This window comes from Mesoplodon mirus, assembly GCF_964341445.2.
Source record: "Mesoplodon mirus genome assembly, chromosome: 2".
Lineage (NCBI taxonomy): Eukaryota > Metazoa > Chordata > Mammalia > Artiodactyla > Ziphiidae > Mesoplodon > Mesoplodon mirus.
The window spans coordinates 182,536,795-182,559,440 of NC_138977.1; the positions used below are offsets into that span (position 1 = coordinate 182,536,795).

The window sequence follows — 22,646 nt, forward strand, 5'->3', positions numbered from 1 at the left end:
TCTTCACTATTTAGAGTTTGAATACCCATGGAATATCCATACTGAGATGATCAAGAGGCAGTTGAAAATATAGGAGAGAGGTCAGGGCTGGAAACGAAATTGGGAGTCATAATTGAAGCTATGACTTTACTAAGAAAGCGTAATAAAAAGAGTGATAAGGTGGTCTTAGGCACGGTGTGCATTTAAGGAGTGGGAAGTAGAGAAAACGTGCTTGCAAGGTTTGAGCAATTTACAGAGAAACTTAAGTGAAGTTAAAGAGGAGTTGACTCAACAGGCCACTGGATTTGGGAATTCTTGAGTGGCTCTCCAGAGGGGTCAAGAAATAGTGGAACATGAAAAGAGATTGTAAAGATGTGAGGATTAACTGTGACTTTTTGGCAACATGTTTATTGCCAATGAATGATGCGTATTATATGTGATTTTTAAAATCTCCCCAGTATACTGACATTTAAAAATCATAACTTTGCTTTAAAAAATTTTATTAGCCAGCTTCTAGCTTTCTGAAATGGAGTACACTGGTCATTTAATTTCTTAAAGCCTCAGGAGTATCATAATTAGTGATTATTACTCAGCACTGTAATACTGCTAGGACCTTCTGAGCACTGTTAGGACTTGTTCTTATACTGAGTGCTTCCCGTGTGCCTTGTTTTTTGCCGGCTTCTTCCTCTAAGTCAGTTGACGTTATTATTCAAGAATCTTTTTCCTTCAAAGTACTTCACTGTGTTATAGCTTAAAATTGTTAGAGAATTAGAGAGCTCTTTAGGAACAAATAAATATACTTAGAGTAGTTAGCACTGTTAACATTTGTGAAACAAAAGATCCAGACCCAAAAAAAGCTAGTCATTTTATCACTTCTGCCAGTTGGCATGTTGGACACCCATGTTATGTTTAAATTGTCTTCTAAGTGACTTCATGAGGTTTTTCCATATGTAGGTTATTGAACTACTCCAGAAAGTCATATATCTCTTTAGAGGGTCTGAGGGGGGAGAAGATTAGAGGAGAAAACACTTAATATCTGCTGTAGGTTTATGCAGGAAAAAAATCTGTTTTTAGTCTCTGGCTTTTGTTGCTGTTACTGTGTTAGTAGTGAAAAAAGAGATTTTTATGACCCAAGCTGTAGGTCTTAGCCAGTAAAGGGCAACTTGAAGATGAGATAGAGCTTAAAATGAAGGCTGTTTCTGAGTGATTGATTATAGTTTTGAAGCTGGACAATTAAACCTTTTTACTATTCTTGCAAATCTTCAACTTAGATTTGTCATACCTGGTTAATACAATCAAATGGAAGTGCTTTTTTTCTCCCTGTCTTGCTGAGCTTACAGATTCTGAAAAATGGTGTGATGTACTCTGAAATTCAGTGTTTTGTTTTGTTTTGTTTTTTCCTGCTGGGAACAGGCACATTTAATTACAGAAAGCTGTTTGTCATGGAATCATCTTCTTCTAACACCTATCTAGCACTTTTTTAAAAATTCTGATCATAATTCCATTGCTGGCAAGATAAACTAATGGTAATTATATGTGGAATTAACTGACATTAATAAAATTCCCTGTAAGATACATCTGGGACACTTCTCATTTGCTATTCTCAGTTTGTGGTTTTAGAAAGTGTCTCTGGTGGTGGTTGAATGCGATCAACATTTTCTTCTCTTGTGAGCCTAGAATCTTATTACTAAAAGACTTGGCAAAAGTTATTAGAAAATGGCAGGCATTTGAATCTTTCTCAAGGAATAAGTTATTTTACATGATCAATTTTTTGGATAGTGGAAGAATTTACCCAGGTACTGCATTCTACAAAGGTACCCTTAAAACTATGTATTCTTTCTTGTATAACGACTCATAAAAATTTTATAGGAATTTACAAGTATGAATTTTTTTAACTTTGAAATGAAAATATCTTTTGAGTATCTTGGGGAATAGTATATTCTTACAAATTAGGTTACCTATTTTTATTGAATTGAATGTCATTGAGAATATTGGCATTGCATTTTAGCCACTAACATCAATAATCTAAATACAGTTGAGCAGCCCAGAGCCAGTTTCCTAATATTTTGAGATGTTTGCCGTTTTGAGAACAAAGTAATTTAAAAATTTTGGACACCATCTAACTGAAATGTTGATGATAATTTCATAACCATATTGGGTTTCATTACATAAAATGTATTATCATCATTTGTTTAAAAAGTAGCCAGCAGCCTGTTACTTTATGGCTGAGGACACTGCTATAAAGTCTTGAGATCTTTAATAAATAATTTGAATATATAAATCTTAGAAACTAGTTCTGAGGTTTTCATGTAGCTAAAGTCATCCTCAAAATACAGAAATTGTGAAGGGATACCTGTCTAAGCATTTTGTGGTTGGAATGTAAAAAACCTACTCAAGTAACCTCAATTAAGGTATGGATATACAATGGAATATTACTCAGCCATAGAAAAGAATGAAATAATGCCATTTGCAGCAACGTGGATGGACCTAGAGATTATCATACTAAGTGAAGTAAGCCAGATAGAGAAAGACAAATATTACATGATATTGCTTATATGTGCAATCTAAAAAAAAAAAAGATACAAATTTAACTTATTTACAAAACAGAAATAGACCTGCAGACATAGAAAACAAATTTGTGGTTACCAAAGGGGAAGGAATGGGGGAGGGATAAACTAGGAATTTGGGATTAACATATACACACTACTATATATAAAACAGATAACTAACAAGGACCTATTCTATAGCACAGGGAACTATACTCAATATTTTGTAATAACTTATAAGGGAAAATCTGAAAAAAGAATATATATATACTGAATCACTTTGCTGTACACCTGAAACTGACACAACATTGTAAATCAACTGTATTTCAGTTAAAATTTACACACACAAAAAATAATTAAGTCTATTTTATGAGTAGATTGTATAAAATCCAATTGCAGAAGTACAAACCAGGCCTTCTTTCCCCTACCTTCTTTGTGGGTGGGGCTCTGGTTCTCCTAATAGAAAGAATTGATAGTGGTCCAGACACCAGGGTTATCTCTTGGCTGGAATGATTTCTTTGTCCACTCGTGGGTGGCTAAAGAATGTGCTAATTATACTAGTGATTAAAGTCTGATTTTCTTAGTTTGGTGCTAGTAGCAGCTGTGTCTGAAGCATGATCATCAATCATGTCTCAACCTGAGCGCTCCAGCGTGTGCTTAGACCTGGGCTGGCTCATTGTTCATGTTGGGTCTACTGCCTTGTTATAGAAGAGAAACCACTAAGCCCAAGATTTTGTACTGCTTACACACCACCCAGTAGGGACTCTCCTTCCTAGGGAAAGAAAAAAAGCATAGTTTGTGAGAGACAGAAATAGCTAATCGACCACAATTTATTTTGGGGAAAGGAGGGAGAGGAGATTACCCTAGAATGCACCTTATACTTGATATATTGTTTCTACTTGTGTCAGTTTAATGGTGGACAAATCTGTTGTTGGAGTGGGCCACCTTAGTGTATGACATAATGGTATTTCTATATTAATTACTTCAAATATAATTGAAGAAAAAGCTTTGAAAAATATGTGGAACTGAAATAAATGCATTTACATAGTGGCAGTTGAGATCTGCTCTAGAGGCCACTTGAGGGCTTTTAAGAGTGATGTTAAATTTAATAGGAATTTTGAAACATTGACTTAGGTGTGAGGCCAGGAATCTCTGACTGTAATCTGCAAGTAGTCAGACTTCATTAGTTAGACCTAACCTCATTTTAAAGGCTATTACCTACTTGCTGAGAAAGCAGCCCTAAGCAATTCCTTAGCATAGATGGATACTGTAGAATGTGGTTCTGCCACCATGGCCATAATTGATAAGCCCAGGGCAGGCCTTTGACCCAAGGGTAGTAGTCTGTGAAGTGGCCTGGTATGAAAACTGCACGAACAGCAGTAATGGGCATTAAACTAATCAAGCACATATCTCTTTTTCTCCTGCAAATTACTCCTTGAGAGGAGAATGATGGACAGTTCATAATGGGAACTTACAGTTACAGTTTGTTCATCTGTTGTTCATTCAACACCTATTTGAATGCCTAATATTTGCCAGTTACTATTGTAGGCTCTGGTGATTTAATCATGAACAGACCAACTTTCATGCTTTCATGCAACTTACGTTGAGGGGACAGATAAGTAACATGTAATAGATGTCAGTAGTGTAAGTGCTTTGAAGAAAAATGAAGCAGGCTGAGGAAGAGGGTGTGATTAGAGGGTACTGTTTTAGATAGGCTAATCATGGAAGGCATTGCTGAGAAGCTGATGTTTGAGCAGAGTCCTAAGTAGAAGATGATGAGGGAAAAATCAGCATGCGGCCATCATGAGGTAGTAGAAGCCAAGAGTTAATACAGAAGAAAATTTCAGAGTAGAGTGAAATTTTATATTAGTCAAGGTTCCCCAGAGAAACGAACCAATATGATGGGTGGGGGGTAGATGGATGGATGGATGCATGGATGGATGCATGGGGGGGAGGGAGGGGCGAGAGAGAGAGAGAGAGAGAGAGAGAGAGAGAGAGATAATGGAGGCTGACAAATTCCAAGATCTACAGTTGGCACACTGGAGACCCAGAAAGCTGATGTAACACTAGTCTAAGTCTGAATGCCTGAGACCCAGAATAGCTGATGATGTTAAGTTCTAGCCTGAAGGCCAGCAGGCTCAAGACTCAATATTTCATTTCTAGTCTGAAAGCATGAAAAAAATGATATCCTATCCTGAAGGTAGTCAGGTAGGAGGAGTTCGCTTCTACTTGCAGGAGAATAAACCTTTTCGTTTTTTTTGTTTGTTTGTTTTAAAGAAGATGTTGGGCGTAGGAGTTTATTAATTAATCTATTTATTTTTGCTGTGTTGGGTCTTTGTCTCTGTGCGAGGGCTTTCTCTAGTTGCGGCGAGCGGGGGCCACTCTTCATTGCGGTGCGCAGGCCTCTCACTATGGCGGCCTCTCTTGCTGCGGAGCACAGGCTCCAGACGCGCAGGCTCAGTAGTTGTGGCTCACGGGCCTAGTTGCTCTGCGCCATGTGGGATGTGGGATCCTCCCAGACCAGGGCTCAAACCCGTGTCCCCTGCATTAGTAGGCAGATTCTCAACCACTGTGCCACCACGGAAGCCCACCTTTTCGTTTTTATTCAGGCCTTTAGCTGTTTGGATGTGGCCCGCCTACATTGAGGAGAGCAATATGCTTTACTCAATCTATTGACTTAAATTTTAAATGTTAAAGTCATCCAAACACCCTCACAGAATCATCTAGAGTAATGTTTGACCAAGTATCTGTGTACCCTGTGGCCTAGTCAATTTGACATGCAAAATTAACCATCACAGAGGGGGTCTGCTGGTAGCCATAAAAGCAAGATGAGTAAAGATAGATAGGCTCCAATTCACCCCAGTGCCTTATTGTCAAGATAATCTGACGATTAGAGCTGTCTTGAATTCTGAACTTTGTTGCATTGCCTGAATTATTTTCCTTTGTCTGTGAGGCCTGGCTTTATGGCTCTATTGAACTCACTCTTTTTTCCCTGAGTACTCTTTATATAACTACTTAGTTTAACTCGTTTGTCTCTACATTCAGGCTCACCAGCCAACCATTTTATGGATGGGCCAGCCTGATAGCAGTTGAGGCTTGTTTCTTGTATAGACATTACAGAAATAAACCTTGAGTTATAAAAGCCTAATTCAGCCTTTTTTTTTCTTATGAAGGAAAACAATGGTAAAGATAAACAAAAATCACTTTAAAAAGTGATTTGTTAACTTTAAAAAAGGTTCACATTCTTGGTTAACATTTTTAGCAGTTACTTATTAAATTATACCTCTTTTGAAGAGCTGACATGTTTTGGAAATCTGAGAGTGTAGGAGACACAGTCCTTGCCCTCAGAAAGACCACAGTCTGGCAGTAAAATCTGCATCTCTAAATATACAGCAAGGTAGTTTTGATGAGAAATTAGGTTCAAGCTGGAAAAGGCTTCATGAAGATTATATTTAAGCTAGTCTTTGGTAGATAGAATTTGGTTAGCTACAAAAAAAGAGGTCAAAGTATTTCCCAAAAAAGAAAGGGAAATGAGTAAATCAGGTGAAAGAGTTTAGGGATGATGATTTAACCACGTTGACATGAGTGTAGTGTTCTTGCAGAGGAATATTTTGAAAGCTAAAGCTGAAACTCAGTATATCCACAACATTCTGTTGCATGTTAACCACCTTGAGCCTCAGCTACTCATCTATTAAATGGCATAATAATGCCTATCTTATCTTTTATTCCTGTGAGCCTCATGACCAGTCACATCTAAATTCTATAACTATAGTTTCTTTGGTTTTAATCCACAAAGAGGCCTTTTTGAGTAGGGAAATTAGTTTTCAGACTCCATATCATTTCCTCCTCACACTCTTCCTGTTCCAGCTCCCTTATGGAGAGAACAGTACACCAAATGGATCCTCTGTAAATCTCACCAGTATCCTTAATGCCCTTATCTTAGAAATTGTTCCTTCTGTCTCAGTCTTCTGAAGGTATTTTCTGATGGCAGTGCTGCATTAGTATCTCTTTCTGTATGGCCACACATGTGCTTTGGATCCCATTTCTTTCCACCTTTTCAGAGATATTATGCTAACTGAAACCTCAGGTTTCTTTTTCACTCTCCTAGTGTCACCCTTCCTATCTTTTTGGGTCTTTTCTATTAGCAGATAAATATGATCAGGTTGTCTTTATGTTATATATATTATGCATGCTATGCTGTAGTATATTATATATAATATCTAATCTAATCATCCTCCCTTGACCATATACCTTTCTCCATCAATTTCCTCATGTCTTCTCCATCACCTTCTCTAAAGAAGTAGTTATACCCACTTAACTTATTTCTAAAATCATATCCTATTCACACCTAAGCTCATTCCAATCTACCTTCTACCCCCATCATTCTATTCTAATACCCTTCTACCCCCGTCACTCTACTTATTAGATATTTCTGTAGCATTCAATACTATTGGACATTCTGTTCTTGAAAACACTCTTCCTTTGGCTTCTTCAGTGTGTTCTACTCATTTTCTGTGTATGTCTCTGGCTACATCTTCTCTGACTTCTTTGTTGGCTTATCTTTCTCTAATTGCTCATTAAATGTGGATATCCACAAAGCTGACTCTTAGGCCTTTCTTTTCTTACTACTATATCCTCTTGAGTAATATTATTCTTTCTCATTGCTTCAATAACAATGCCAACTCTTAAATTTATATCTTTCACATAGACTTCTCCTCTGAGGTCCAATTCTGTATCTAGCTACCAAATTGATATTTCCATTTGGATGTCTCAGTGCGGTATCTCAGACTCAACATGCTTAAGACACAACATGTTTGTAACTTCACCTCTTCCTTCATATCTTCTTCAGCACCAAGACTTGTTTTATTTTGGACTCAATATAATGTATGGATGAAGGACTCAAATCCTCACTCTAAAAAAAAACAAACAAACCTCACTTTACTCTTTACTAACTTTGCAACCATAGGTAACCTTTAAAGACTCAATTCTGTCATCTGTAAAATGGAAAAACAATAGGTCCTTTCTTAAGATAATGCAACATCAGACAAAATGAGTAAATGGGACTTACACTTCCAGCCAAGATGTAGTAACAGGGACTGAATTTACTCTCTATCCATAAACAATTAGAAAACCTTCATAGGACTGTTGTGAGGATTAAAAGAGTATTTATAAGCACTTGAAACAGGACCCAGCATAAAGTAAGCTCTATGTAAAATTTTGCTTTTATTATTATTAAATATAGATTTGATGATAAAAAAAATTGTGGGATGAAGCTCTGAAGTGCTGCTTTAAGGGTAAATTATGGTATTAATTGTTTATATTATAAAAAGCAATCCTCAAATCAGTACTCTTAAGCTTCCATTTTAAGAAACTAAAGGATAAGAGTAATCCTAAAAAAAGGGAGTAAAGACAAGAGCAGAAACCAAAGAAATAGAAAAGTACAAAACAATAAAGAAAAACAGAAACTAAAATTTGGCTTTTTAAAAAGATCAATAATAGTGATAAAATTCTAGCCAGACTAATCAGGAAAAAAAGAGAGAGGATGCAGATTACAATAGCAGGAATGAAAGAGGACACGTGTCTACAGATCCTATAGACATTAAATTCAACAATTTAGATGAAATGAGCAAATGCCTTTAAAAACACAAACTACCAAAAGCTCATTTAAGAAGAAATAGATAACCTGAGCAGCCCTATATATTTTTAAAAAATAAATTTGCAGTTAAAATCTTCCTTCAAAAAATCTCTTGTCCTAGAATGTTCACTGAGCCATTCTATCAAACATTCAAGATGAAATAATATCAGTTCTACACAAAGTCTCTCAGAAAATAAAAGGAGGGAATACTTCCCAACTCATTTTATGAGGTCAGCATTTACCCTTAGCATGAAAGAAAACTGCAGACCAAATAGCCCCCACAAAAATAGATGGAAAAACCTTTAATGAAATTTTAGCCAACTGAATCAATAGTATTAAAAAAAAAAAAGGATAATACTTTTTACCAAGTAAGAGTCATTACAGGAATACAAGTTTGGTTTAACGTTTGAAAATCAATCAGTGTAATTCACCATATGAACCTACTAAGAAAGAAAAACCATATGATTATCTGAATAGATTCAGAAAAATCACTTGACAAAATTTAATGCTCTTCAGTGATAAAAAAAAACTCTCGGTAAACTAGGACTTGAAGGGAACTTTTTCTGCCTGTTAAAGGGTGTCAAGTAAAATCCTGTAATTTACATCACACTTAGTGGTGAAAGACTAAATGCTTTTCCCCTAAGGTCGGGAATGAGGGAATGATGCTTGCTCTTACCACTTCTGTTCAGGATTGTATGGGAATTACAGTCAGTGCAGTGAGACAAGAAAAGGAATTCAAAGCCATCCAAATTGGAAATGAAGAAATGAAACTGCTTGTGTGTGTAGAAAATCTCAAAGAATCCACAAAAAAGGCTACTAAGACTAATAAGCGAGCTTAGTACAAAGTTATTATACAAAAGAATTAATTGTATTTCTTTGTGCTAGCAGTGAACAACTGAAATTAAAATAAAAATAAATTAACGTAAAAACATTCACAGTAGCATCTAAATGTCAATAATACTATGGAGAAGTTGAACAGAATTTTGCAAGACCTGTGTATTGGAAACTATAAAACATTGCTGAGGGAACTTAAAGGAGAACCAAATAAATGGAAATGCATATCATATTCATGGATCAGAAAACTCGAAATTGTTATAATGTCAGTTCTCCCCAAATTGATGTTTATTAGTCAGTACAGTTCCAGTCACTATCTCCACAGGCTTTTTTGTAGAAATTGACAAGCCTATGGTCTGTTAACTTAGGCAGAGTTAATGAGACTTGTGGTTTCAGACAGTCTTCTCTGGAATATTACATGACTAGTTTTGTTATTGATTTTGGAAATGTTTCTCTGGGCCTTTCTTTAATTTATCTAAATCATTTCTCTACCTTCACAATTGCTTCCAGTTTATTTCTTCTAAAGCCTACACTGTTTAAACTTTTTGTTTAGTTTTTGTTTATTTTTAACTCCACCTAACCTAAAACTTCTTTTTAATTTTATTTCTTTCATTTGGCTTAGTTCAGTAGCCCACTGGTTTTCCTCTTCCAGCTCTTGCTCCCTCTCTTGCAGTATAATCTCCAAGTAGCAGCTAGGGATATAGTCAAGGCACTCTCTTACTCTGCACTTTCCAGTGGCTTCTATCCTACTCTAAGAATTCAGCTATTATGTGGATATGATTACTTAGGTCTGCGTGTGTGTGCACAGAATAAACTCATCCACCTGCTTTAAAAAAAGAAAAAAAAAAGAGTTCAGCAATTAGAATCCAGTTCATGAGCCTCCACATGATCTGGCCCCAGGACACAGCACAGTGCCTGGCACATGGTATGCACTTAATATATGTTGAATTAAGTCTTTGCATTCTGAGTCTTATCAGAACTTCTTGTGTGTTTGTTTTTGTTGTCGTTGTTAGCATTGTCTTACAGCCACACACACAAAAATAGTAACTCTTTAGACCTAACTGGTTTCTCAGTTTATTGCGGGATATGGAGAGTAGGTTGGAGCTGTCTTGCATGCATTTTAAGGCTCACTTTATTTTATTTTATTTTTTGGCCACGTTGTGCTGCATGTGGGATCCTAGTTCCCCGACCAGGGATTGAACCTCCACACCCTGCATTGGAAGTATGGAGTCTCAACTATTGGACCGCCAGGGAAGTCCCTTGCATGCATTTTAGAATAGGCCAGTTTTGTCTAGTAAGGATGGTTAATAAGATTTGTCAGTAAGCAGTACTCAAACGGGTAGGAAAAGACTGCTTTGGCTTTTAATCAGACAAATTGTAAAAAACTGTGGTGAGAACTTAGGTTATGCTTTAGATGACCCAAACAGTTCAGAACAGCATTGTTTTGTTTCATATCCTAATATACTAAATGCTTCTCATATAGTTTCTTATTTTTAAAATAACTTTACCTTATATCTTTTTTTTAATCTTATATTTTCTACCGTGATTCTTTTCTTTCAACCATTACAACCTCAGCTTATGCATTACACCCAGATGTTGCTATTGGGGATCAGGGGCTCTGTTATAATGACAGCAAGGTGCTGCTCTGCGTTTGTTAGTTTTTTCTGTAGCAGTGATATGTGATAACCAGCTTACTAGCCTGTCAATTTGTTGTTCCTTCCATGAACACTCAGTGAGATTGTGAATTATTTTTGAATGAAAGTTTATCAGTTACAAAAATTAAGGTTTCAACACTATAATAAACACATAAAAAGGACTAGTTTAAACTTTTAAACTGGCAGTGACCTTAAAAACAGTTATAATTATTTGCTTTTTGTTTTTCTTTTTTAAACTGTTGGTTGTTTCTTAAGTATAACAGATGCTAACCAGGCTCTGTGGTAATTTTTTCTTTCTAACTGTGTTTTTTAATGAAGCAGCTCTTTTAACATGATCTAGCAATCTGTGAATAGAGTGATGACTTGAATTTTAAGATTAAGCAAATTCATTTTGTTAACATCACATTTTGTTCCATTTTGCAGCTTCTTGGTGAATTTTTGGATGAAGCCATTAAATTAATTGCTTGCCACCATGAGCAGAAGCAAGCGTGACAGCAATTTTTATAGTGTAGAGATTGGAGATTCTACATTCACAGTCCTGAAACGGTATCAGAATTTAAAACCTATAGGTTCAGGAGCCCAAGGAATAGTATGGTAAGTTTTTACTTCCAACAATTAGGCAAAGAATCATTAACTGCTCTGTTTTCTTCTCTCATAAAGTCCTTGGTAAATATTCCTTGGTAAATATTTAGCTTGCCTCAAAAAATTAAAACTATAAAATTTAAATTAAAGCTATAACACGGTAAGTTGTTTTGTTCTGAGATTAATGGCTTTTTTATTATTCATAAATTATAATTTTATAAATCAACTCTGTCATCTTTAAGTATAAATTATGATTAAATACTTGGTCATAAGCCATGTAAAGACAGATATGTGTATCAGGAAAGAATAAGTGGCATGCTTGTTAATTCCATGTATACATTTATTCCCGTAGCTAACTGTTTAATAAGCTTCACTTAATCATCACTTTTACACTGTAATGAAATTCTGGAATATGATAAATATTATTTTACACTGGGGAATAAAGTCAGCTAATATGTCACTGTATGTGTTTCAAAACTCCTATGTATCTTTAAAATTGATCTACAAGCTAATTTTTACAAAAGGCCTAGGCTTTATAGATCAGCATAATTCCTTATAAACTGAAAATCAAAACACTCTTCGGGACAGTTCTTTTAATAATTTTAGGTTACTAAGTTAGCATAATAAGCTAGTGTTGTTGGGAATTCTAAGCCTCACTTAAGTGTAATTATATCTTTATTACCTCTTCTTGAACCAGATTTATTTTGGAATCTATTAAAAAATCCTAAGTGTTTACAACCCTGCAGTTCTCCCAGGTTCTAGAAAAACTTTTGCATACAGCTCTTGCATATGTACAGAAAGAGACATATGTAGGGCTGTTCTTTGCAGTACCATTTAAAATAGCAAAAATTGGTAATAGCATCAAATCTATCAGTAGGAGAATAAAATATAATCATACAGTGAAATACTCTACAACATTTAAAATGAACTGGAGCTTATATGTATCAACAAGGATAATCAGAAATGTAACGTGGAGTTTAAAAGCAAGATGTAGAATATACATACATTATTATACTGTATATATATATGTAGTTTAAAGTATGCAAAACAATACCACATATTTATGTATGCAAAAGTATAAAAACCTTCATAAACACCAAACTCAGGATAGTACTTACCTCTGAGAATAGAGAGAAGAAAGGGGGCTTTACCTATAATAATGTATTTCTTTTAAAAAAGTTCAGAGGAATAATGGTAAAATACTGGAATCAAACAAATTTGTGTAATGGGGACTGTAGCATTTATTCTCTTTTCTGTATTATTAAAGTAATTTATACTATCACAAATTACAGAAGCTGGGTCATTTTATAAAGCATTATTTGCTGATTGGTTGTCATTTTAACTGATCACATTTAACCATCCACAAATTAAATTTAAAGAAAATGATGTGGTAATATCAATATGGTAAGAATTCTGAAAGCGACCTCTTGGTTCAGATTCTAACTCTCTGATTTATTAACTTTGTGACTCACATGGCAAATTAACTCTTCTAAAGCCTGTTTTCCCACCTAGTATACAGGGTTGTTGTGAGGAATATATTATTTATAAAATACTTAATAGTATTTTAAAAATATATTATGTTCCCGTACCTTCACTTATCCTCAGACAAGTGCTTTTTGAAATTTGTGTACCAGAATTTTCTTTTTTAATTGCTTTGGAAGGTAACCAGCCCCTGTCCTAAGGAATAAAAGCCTTCAAATTTTTGCTTATTCCTTCACAAAATATTACTATGAAATAGACAAATAATAAAAAAGTTTTTAAAACTCACTGTTGTACTACTGTCAGAATCAACAGAAGAACTTAATTTTTTTTTTTAAAGGCATTATTTTGGGCCCCAGTTATAGATGGTAAGATTCATTGGGTCTGGATTGGGGCCTCTGAGTCCCCAGGTGTTTCTAATTTGTGCACATTTAAGAATCAGTAGGGCTTCCCTGGTGGCGCAGTGGTTGAGAGTCCACCTGCCGATGCAGGGGACATGGGTTCGTGCCCCGGTCTGGGAAGATCCCACATGCCGCGGAGCGGCTGGGCCCGTGAGCTGTGGCTGTTGAGCCTGCGTGTCCGGAGCCTGTGCTCCGCAACGGGGAGAGGCCACAGCAGTGAGAGGCCCGCGTACCGCAAAAAAAAAAAAAAAGAATCAATACTTATGGGCTTCCCTGGTGGCGCAGTGGTTAAGAATCTGTCTGCCAGTGCAGGAGACATGGGTTCGAGCCCTGGTCTGGGAAGATCCCACATGCCGCGGAGCAACTAAGCCCGTGAGCCACAACTAATGAGCCTGCGCTCTAGAGCCTTTGAGCCACAGCTACTGAAGCCCGTGTGCTTAGAGCCTGTGTTCCGCAGCAAGAGAAGCCACCGCAGTGAGAAGCCCGCGCACCACAATGAACGAACACACAATGCAGCCAAAAATTAATTAATTAATTAATTAAAAGAATCAATAATTAGAAATCTAATTTCCTTGGATAAAAATAGTTCAATCAAATACTTGAATTTTTGTATTTTTAGAGTTTGATATAGCAGATAAAAAATTAATAGGAATTAATTTAATGGTTAAAAATAAAATATCTGAAACAGTCAAAACTTTTAATCATTTTATGTGACCCCTAATGTTTTTTGTTTTGCCTTTTTTTTTAATTTGGGAAGAACATATCTGTAAATAACAGCATTTTCTAAGTAAAGATTATAATATGTATGTTTTGGTGTGTATGTATATATATGTATATAGGCAATAGTTAATGGTATATATAGAATGTATAGATGTGTCCTTTTATATAGTACCAACTTCTTAATACATAATTTCTTCACTATATTTGATATAGTAAGATTAGTAAGAACAAACTCAGATTTCCAGTTAGGTGAGAGAATAATTTTAATCAGTAGTGTGCTGACTTTCCAAATATTATATAAACAGAACTCATCTTTTATAGTATGTTAGGCGGTCCAGTATGAAAAGCACGACCTCATGTCTTAGTCTTCTCGTTTCAGCTTTGCTTTTAACTTTCTGGCTGACCTTGGACAAATTACTTAACTTCTCTGGCCCTATATCAGGCAGTGATTAATCCAAATGATTTTTAAAAGCCTATTTTAATCATAATATTCTATAATTTTAAGACACTTTACCTTGTGCTATACTTTCTTTGACCTGTCATTTGCAAAATGTGCCATTTGGTCAGAGTCACATGGTAGAGGAAGATGTGAAGAGTTAATGAGTATAGTGTTATATTTCCTAGAATTATAGATGTTTCATTAATAGTTATGAAGCAGCTTCTGATGTCCTGAAATCTGGCATTTATATTTATAAATACCTTGATTTTTAATTTCTCCTCCAAAACAAATTTTAAGTGTTCACTTTTTATAAAATAATCTTTCATATAGATGCCTCTATATGCACTTTCCTCTTCTGTATTCATTTTGTTGTATCTAAAGAGGAAGTGATGTACTTATGTAGAATTCTTCAGCAAATGTTTTGAGTAGAATTTATGACCACATGTACTCTTTATCCTGTCTTTCCTTGGTGTAGATTTGGGGTGAGGGATTCATTTGGGCTCTAAGCTATCTATTGGACCTGAATACTCATTAGACATTTGTGCATTGAGTGCCCATTGTATGCTAGGTGGATCTTGGATGACACCCAGTGAACAAGCAGTCTCTTTCTTCACAGTCCATTTTCACTTTTAATCCATTAGCATTTTAAGAAACAGTTAACAATGCTGTACACTGTTGGAATATGCTCTAATAGGTATAGAAGAGACATGTTGAGCATCAAGGGCTGGAAATTGGTTCAAATGCATTTATCTTTGGAGAAAGTGAGGAATCTACATGAATGTTTCATAAATTCAGTTTTGCAGATTTTTAAGTTTTTTGTTTTTGAATTTCTTATTACAGTGCAGCTTATGATGCCATTCTTGAAAGAAATGTTGCAATCAAGAAGCTAAGCCGGCCATTTCAGAATCAAACTCATGCTAAGCGTGCTTACAGAGAGCTAGTTCTTATGAAATGTGTAAATCACAAAAATGTAAGTGAACATTTTAGAAAATTTCTTAAGTATAAATGAAATAAAGATTTGTTCATGAATGCATGAATATAAAAATCTTTTAAAATAGTAGGTGCTTTAAATTGTTCTTTTGGATTGAAGCATTGCTTAAAGGGATATATAAATTTTTCTCAACTTTATTAAATTATATTAGAAGAAAGATAGCTTATGAAATTGAGATTGTGTAACTTTCTGACATTTAATTTGCACAAGGAGTTTTAAAGAGGTAGATGTTTTAGAACTTTATTTAGGCTTGATCTCATCTTCTGCTTTTTGTTTTCTATTAAGCTGACATTTTGGAAAACTGGAGCCTGAGCACAGAGATGAAATTGTTCCCATTATTCTTTGACATTGGAACTTTATTTAATAATATTGGATAAAGCAGTTTACCAGAAACTTTAAAAAATATTTAAATGGAATTAGTAAAACATTCCTAATTCTATTTTCTAATGATTATAAAGACTTAAACATACGACTTTCACTCCTTTACACTTTTAAAAACTTAAATTAAGCATACTGATACTTTTATGATTATTTTAATGGAATGATTTCTCCAAAATGAGAGGAAATAAACTAGGAGTAAATTGTATAAGGGACAGTTTTATGAAGTACTAAACCCAAAGCATCTGACTGGAGATGTATTGTGGTGTTTGTCCAATGGAGTTTATAAAGAGCTCAATACTTTCTGATTGCAGAAAACATAATTTACCACATTTTGAGAGCTAGCTATGTGCAAGCCTCTGTGTACTGGAGTTAGTAGATTAGCCCCAAGGGAAAAAATTTATGGAAATTGAGGACTAGACTCCTTTTTGAGGGAGCTTACAGTGTTATTTTGAAGACAAAATAAATACATAAAGAGTTAAATATCAGATGCGATAAAGCAGTAAAAGTTTAATTGTCAAATTATGGCAGATGGAACGCAGCCCTACCTACCCGTCAGCAGACAAGCGGATTAAAGTTTTACTAAGCTCTGCCCACCAGAGCAACACCCAGCTCTACCCACCACCAGTCCCTCCAATCAGGAAACTTGCACAAGCCTCTTAGATAGCCTCATCCACCAGAGGACAGACAGCAGAAGCAAGAAGAACTACAGTTCTGCAGCCTGGGGAAGGAGAACCACATTCACAGAAAGATAGACAAAATGAAAAGGAAGAGGACTTTTTACCAGATGAAGGAACAAGATAAAACCCCAGAAAACCCACTAAATGAAGTGGAGATAGGCAACCTTCCAGAAAAAGAATTCAGAATAATGATAGTGAAGGTGACCCAGGACCTCAGAAAAAGAATGGAGGCAAAGATCGAGAAGATGCAAGACATGTTTAACAAACACCTAGAAGAATTAAAGAACAAAGAAACAGAGATGAACAAGACAATAACTGAAATGAAAAATAGACTAGAAGGAATCAATAGCAGAATAACTGAGGCAGAAGAATGTATAAGTGACCTGGAAGACAGAATGGTGGATTCACTGCCACGGAACAGAATAAAGAAAAAAGAATGAAAAGAAAGGAAGACAGCTTAAGAGACCTCTGGGACAATATTAAATGCAACAACATTCTCATTATAAGGGTCCCAGAACGAGAAGAGAGAGAGAAAGGACCCGAGGAAATATTTGAAGAGATTATAGTTGAAAACTTCCCTAACACGGGAAAGGAAATAGCCACCCAAGTCCAGGAAGCACAGAGAGTCCCAGGCAGGATAAACCCAAGGAGAAACATGCCGAGGCACGTAGTAATCAAACTGACGAAAATTAAAGAGAAAGAAAAATTATTGAAAGCAACAAGGGAAAAACGACATATAACATACAAGGGAACTCCCATAAGGTTAACAGCTGATTTCTCAGCAGAAACTCTACAAGCCAGAAGGGAGTGGCATGATATATTTAAAATGATGAAAGAGAAGAACCTACAACCAAGATTACTCTACCCAGCAAGGATCTCATTCAGATTCAACGGAGAAATCAAAAGCTTTACAGACAAGCAAAAGCTAAGAGAATTCAGCATCACCAAACCAGCTCTACAACAAATGCTAAAGGAACTTCTCTAAGTGGGAAACACAGAGAAGAAAAGGACCTACAAAAACAAACCCATAACAATTAAGAAAATGGTAATAGGAACATACATATCGATAATTACCTTAAACGTGAATGGATTAAATACTCCAACCAAAAGACACAGGCTTGCTGAATGGATACAAAAACAAGACCCATATATATGCTGTCTACAGGAGACCCACTTCAGACCTAGGGACACATACAGACTGAAAGTGAAGGGATGGAAAAAGATATTCCATGCAATTGAAATCAAAAGAAAGCTGGAGTAGCAATACTCATATCAGATAAAATAGACTTTAAAATAAAGAATGTTACAAGAGACAAGGAAGGACACTACGTAATGAACAAGGGGTCAATCCAAGAAGAAGATATAACAATTATAAATATATATGCACCCAACATAGGAGCACCTCAATACGTTAGGCAATTGCTAACAGCTATAAAAGAGGAAATCGACAGGAACACAGTAATAGTGGGGGACTTAAACACCTCACTTACACCAATGGACAGATCATCCAGACAGAAAATTAATAAGGAAACACAAACTTTAAATGACACAATAGACCAGACAGATTTAATTAATATTTTAGGACATTCCATCCAATAGCAGCAGATTACACTTTCTTTTAAGTGCCCACGGAACATTCTCCAGGATAGATCACATACTGGGTCACAAATCAAGCCTCAGTAAATTTAAGAAAATTGAAATCATATCAAGCATCTTTTCTGACCACAACGCTATGAGATTAGAAATCAGTTACAGGGAAAAAAACGTAAAGAACACAGACACATGGAGGCTAAACAAATACGTTACTAAATAACCAAGAGATCACTGAAGGAATCAAAGAGGAAATCAAAAAATACCTAACGACAAATGACAACAAAAACACGACGATCCAAAACCTATGGGATGCAGCAAAAGCAGTTCTAAGAGGGAAGTTTATAGTAATACAAGCCTACCTCAAGGAACAAGAAAAATCTCAAATAAACAATCTAACCTTACACCTAAAGGAGCTAGATAAAGAAGAACAAACAAAACCCAAAGTTAGTAGAAGTAAAGAAATCATAAATATCAGAGCAGAAATAAATAGAAACAAAGAAAACAATAGCAAAGATCAATAAAACTAAAAGCTAGTTCCTTGAGAAGATAAACAAAATTGATAAAACATGAGCCAAACTCATCAAGAAAAAGAGGGAGAGGACTCAATAAAATTAGAAATGAAAAAGGAGAAGTTACAGTAGACACCACAGAAATACAAAGCATCCTAAGAGACTACTACAGGCAACTCTATGCCAATAAAATGGACAACCTGGAAGAAATGGTCAAATTCTTAGAAATGCACAACCTGCCAAGAGTGATCCAGGAAGAAATAGAAAATATGAACAGACCAGTCACAAGTAATGAAATTGAAACTGTGATTAAAATCTTCCAACAGACAAAAGTCCAGGACCAGATGACTTCACAGGAGAATACTATCAAAGATTTAGGGAAGAGTTAATACCCATCCTTCTCAAACTCTTCCAAACAATTGCAGAGGAAGGAACACTCGCAGACTCATTCTATGAGGCCACCATCACCCTGATACCAAAACCAGACAAAGATACTACAAAAAAAGAAAATTACAGACCAATATCACTGATGATTATAGATGCAAAAATCCTCAGCAGAATACTAGCAAACAGACTACAACAACATATTAAAAGGATCATATACCATGATCAAGTGGGATTTATCCCAGGGATGCAAGGATTCTTCAATATATGCAAATCAATCAATGTGATACACCATATTAACAAATTGAAGAATAAAAACCATATGATCATCTCAATAGATGCAGAAAAAGCTTTTGACAAACTTCAATACCCATTTATGATGAAAACTCTCCAAAACATGGGCATAGAGGGAACCTTCCTCACCATAATAAAGGCCATATATTACAAACCCACAGCAAACATCATTCTCAATGGTGAAAAACAAAGTATTTCCTCTAACATCAGGAACAAGACAAGGATGTCCACTCTCACCTCTGTTATTCACCATGGTTTTGGAAGTCCTAGCCACGGCAATCAGAGAAGAAAAAGAAATAAAAGGAATACAAATTGGAACAGAAGAAGTAAAACTGTCACTGTTTGCAGATGACATGATACTATACATAGATAATCCTAAAGATGCCACCAGAAAACTACTAGAGCTAATCAGTGAATCTGGTAGAGTAGCAGGATACAAAATTAATGCACAGAAATCTCTTGCATTCCTATACACTAATGATATAAAATCTGAAAGAGAAATTGAGGAAACACTCCCATTTACCATTACAACAAAAAGAATAAAATACCTAGGAATAAACCTACCTAAGGAGACACAAAACCTTTGTGCAGAAAACTGTAAGACACTGATGAAAGAAATTAAAGATGATACAAACAGATGGAGAGATACACCCTGTTCTTGGATTGGAGGAATCAGTATTGTGAAAATGACTATACTACCCAAAGCAATCTACAGATTCAGTGCAATCCCTATCAAATTACAGATGGCATTTTTTACAGAACTAGAACAAAAAATCTTAAAATTTGTATGGAGACACAAAAGACTCTGAACAGCCAAAGCAGTCTTGAGGGGAAAAAAAATGAAGCTGGAGGAATCAGACTCCCTGACTTCAGACTATACTACAAAGCTACAGTAATCAAGACAATGTGGTACTGGCACAAAAACAGAAATATAGATCAATGGAACAGGATAGAAAGCCCAGAGATAAACCCACACACCTATGGTCAACTAATCTATGACAAAGGAGACAAGGATATACAATGGAGAAAAGACAGTCTCTTCAATAAGTGGTGCTGGGAAAACTGGACAGCTACCTGTAAAAGAATGAAATTAGAACACTCCCTAACACCATACACAAAAATAAACTCAGAATGGATTAGAGACCTAAATGTAAGACTGGACACTATAAAACTCTTAGAGGAAAACATAGGAAGAACACTTTTTGACATAAATCACAGCAAGATCATTTTTGATCCACCACCTAGAAATAAAAACAAAAAGAAATGGGACCTAATGAAACTTAAAAACTTTTGCAAAGCAAAGGAAACTACAAACAAGATGAAAAGACAGCCCTCAGAATGTGAGAAAATATTTGCAAACAAATTAACGGACAAAGTATAAACAGCTCATGCAGCTCAATATTAAAAAAACAAACAACCCAATCAAAAAATGGGCTGAAGACCTAAATAGAGATTTCTCCAAAGAAGACATACAGATGGCCAAGAAGCACATGAAAAGCTGCTCAACATCACTAATTACTAGAGAAATGCAAATCAAAACTACAATGAGGTATCACCTCACATCAGAAAATCTACAAACAACAAATGTGGGGAAAAGGGAACCCTCTTGCACTGTTGGTGGGAATGTAAATTTATACAGCCACTATGGAGAACAGTATGGAGGTTCCTTAAAAAACTAAAAGTAGAATTACCATATGACCCAGTAATCCCACTACTGGGCATATAGCCAGAGAAAACCATAATTCAAAAAGACACATGCACCCCAAAGTTCATTGCAGCACTATTTACAATAGCCAGGTCATGGAAGCAACCTAAACGTCCATTTACAGAGGAATGGATAAAGAAGATATGGTACATATATACAATGGAATATTACTCAGCCATAAAAGGGAACGAAATTGGGTCATTTGTAGAGACGTGGTTGGCTCTAGAGACTGTCATACAGAGTGAAGTAAGTCAGAAAGAGAAAACCAAATATCGTATATTAACGCATATATGTGGAACCTAGAAAAACGGTACAGATGAACCAGTTTGCATGGCAGAAATAGAGACACAGATGTAGAGAACAAACGCATGGACACCAAGGGGGGAAAGTGGCGGGGTGGGTGTGATGAATTGGGAGATTGGGATTGACATGTATACACTATTATGTATAAAATGGATAACTAATAAGAACCTGCTGTATAAAAAAATTAAATAAAATTCAAAAAAAATTATGGCAGATGGAAAATAAGTGTTGAGATTTAAGGAGAAAGAAGATTGTTGTGAGCTTGAATGAAATGGGACAGCTTTGGGGAAGGGTGGACCTAGACTGTTTGTTAAAGATGGGGTAAAAATTGGGTTATTGAAGGAAGGGAGCCTCCCAAAGAGGAAGAATAGTATTTAAAAAGAGGCATAGAGACAATCGCCAAACTCATGTTAAGTAATCTTATCATAATATTTCTGTCGGCGATTGCATTTAAAATATCAATGTGTGTGTGTATATAGAGAAAGAAATCTGTTTGAAAAGAAAAATTTATATATAATATATGTAATCAGAGATACATATGTTATATATACATATGTGAGATATATGACTTATTTTTCCTTATCCACAGAATTCAGCTACCATGTATATATAAATAAACTTATTTTATTAACCAGAAAAAAAAAAGGCCTAGAGATAAAGATTACAGTCAGTCAGTGATCGGGAAGAAGTTGCGTCAGCCATTCTTGTTCTAGATGGGAGCCAAGTATGTTGCTTGTCAAGATTTTGCTGGTGGCCTCCTGCCCTGGAATAGAACTGCTCGTACCCCTTGGAGCCTGTTTTGTGGCAATGTCGTGGTGGCATTACCTTGGTTTTGCATTGGGGAGAGACGGCCAGTGACACCTACCTCCTGAGCCTGGGTGACTGCAAAGAAAGATGGTTCTGTCAACTAAATGGAGGGCATGGAAAGCTTGTTTCACATGATTAACCCTTTAGTGGAGGTGGCACAGATTCATCCAGGTAATACCCTTGGCACCTAGAAGAGTGCTTGCACGGAATAGGTGCTCAAAACATAACTTGTTCAGTGAATTGTTCAGTGAATGAATGTGAATAAAGATAGGGAAAAGAGGAATGGTAATGGAATTTTTCCACTCCCTGATGGATGGGTGCTTTTGTAATGTCTTGCCTTTTTGTGCAAATCATCTCTTTATTGGTCTAAACATCTTTGGTTTTTCCCATTCCCTTCTTCTTTTTTTTTTTTTAATTGAGGTAAAATACAATAACAATAAAACTTACTATCTTAACCATTTTTAAATGTACAATTCAGTAGTACTAAGTACATTTATATTGTGCATTTTCCACTCTTTTCATAGATGGTTTTGAGTTTCCTTTTCAACTTGGTCACTTATCTCTGAATGCACTTGGATATGTCACTTGGTACACAGTACTGCATGTGTGATTGAATCCTCTGAGAGGAGCTGAGGCATGCCATCTCTTAACTGTGGACATTGTAATCCTGTTTGGAAATCTGGTCACCATTTGACTCACATTATCTAATAAGCAAGTTATTCTTTGTCATAG

General features: G+C 35.7%; 1 protein-coding gene across 4 annotated transcripts in view; it reads left to right on the forward strand.

Annotated features, from left to right (window-relative positions):
- Positions 1-22,646, forward strand: part of MAPK8 (mitogen-activated protein kinase 8) — a 109,940-nt gene that overhangs the window by 54,602 nt on the left and 32,692 nt on the right. For 3 of the 4 annotated variants that reach the window (XM_082603898.1, XM_082603897.1, XM_082603899.1), the window contains exons 2-3: positions 11,073-11,243; positions 15,111-15,240. The exons of the other annotated variant lie outside the window; for it this stretch is intronic. In XM_082603898.1, the coding sequence (XP_082460024.1) occupies positions 11,122-11,243; positions 15,111-15,240 (252 nt within the window). In that variant the 5' untranslated portion in view covers positions 11,073-11,121. The remainder of the gene's footprint in view (positions 1-11,072; positions 11,244-15,110; positions 15,241-22,646) is intronic. 4 annotated transcript variants of the gene reach the window in all.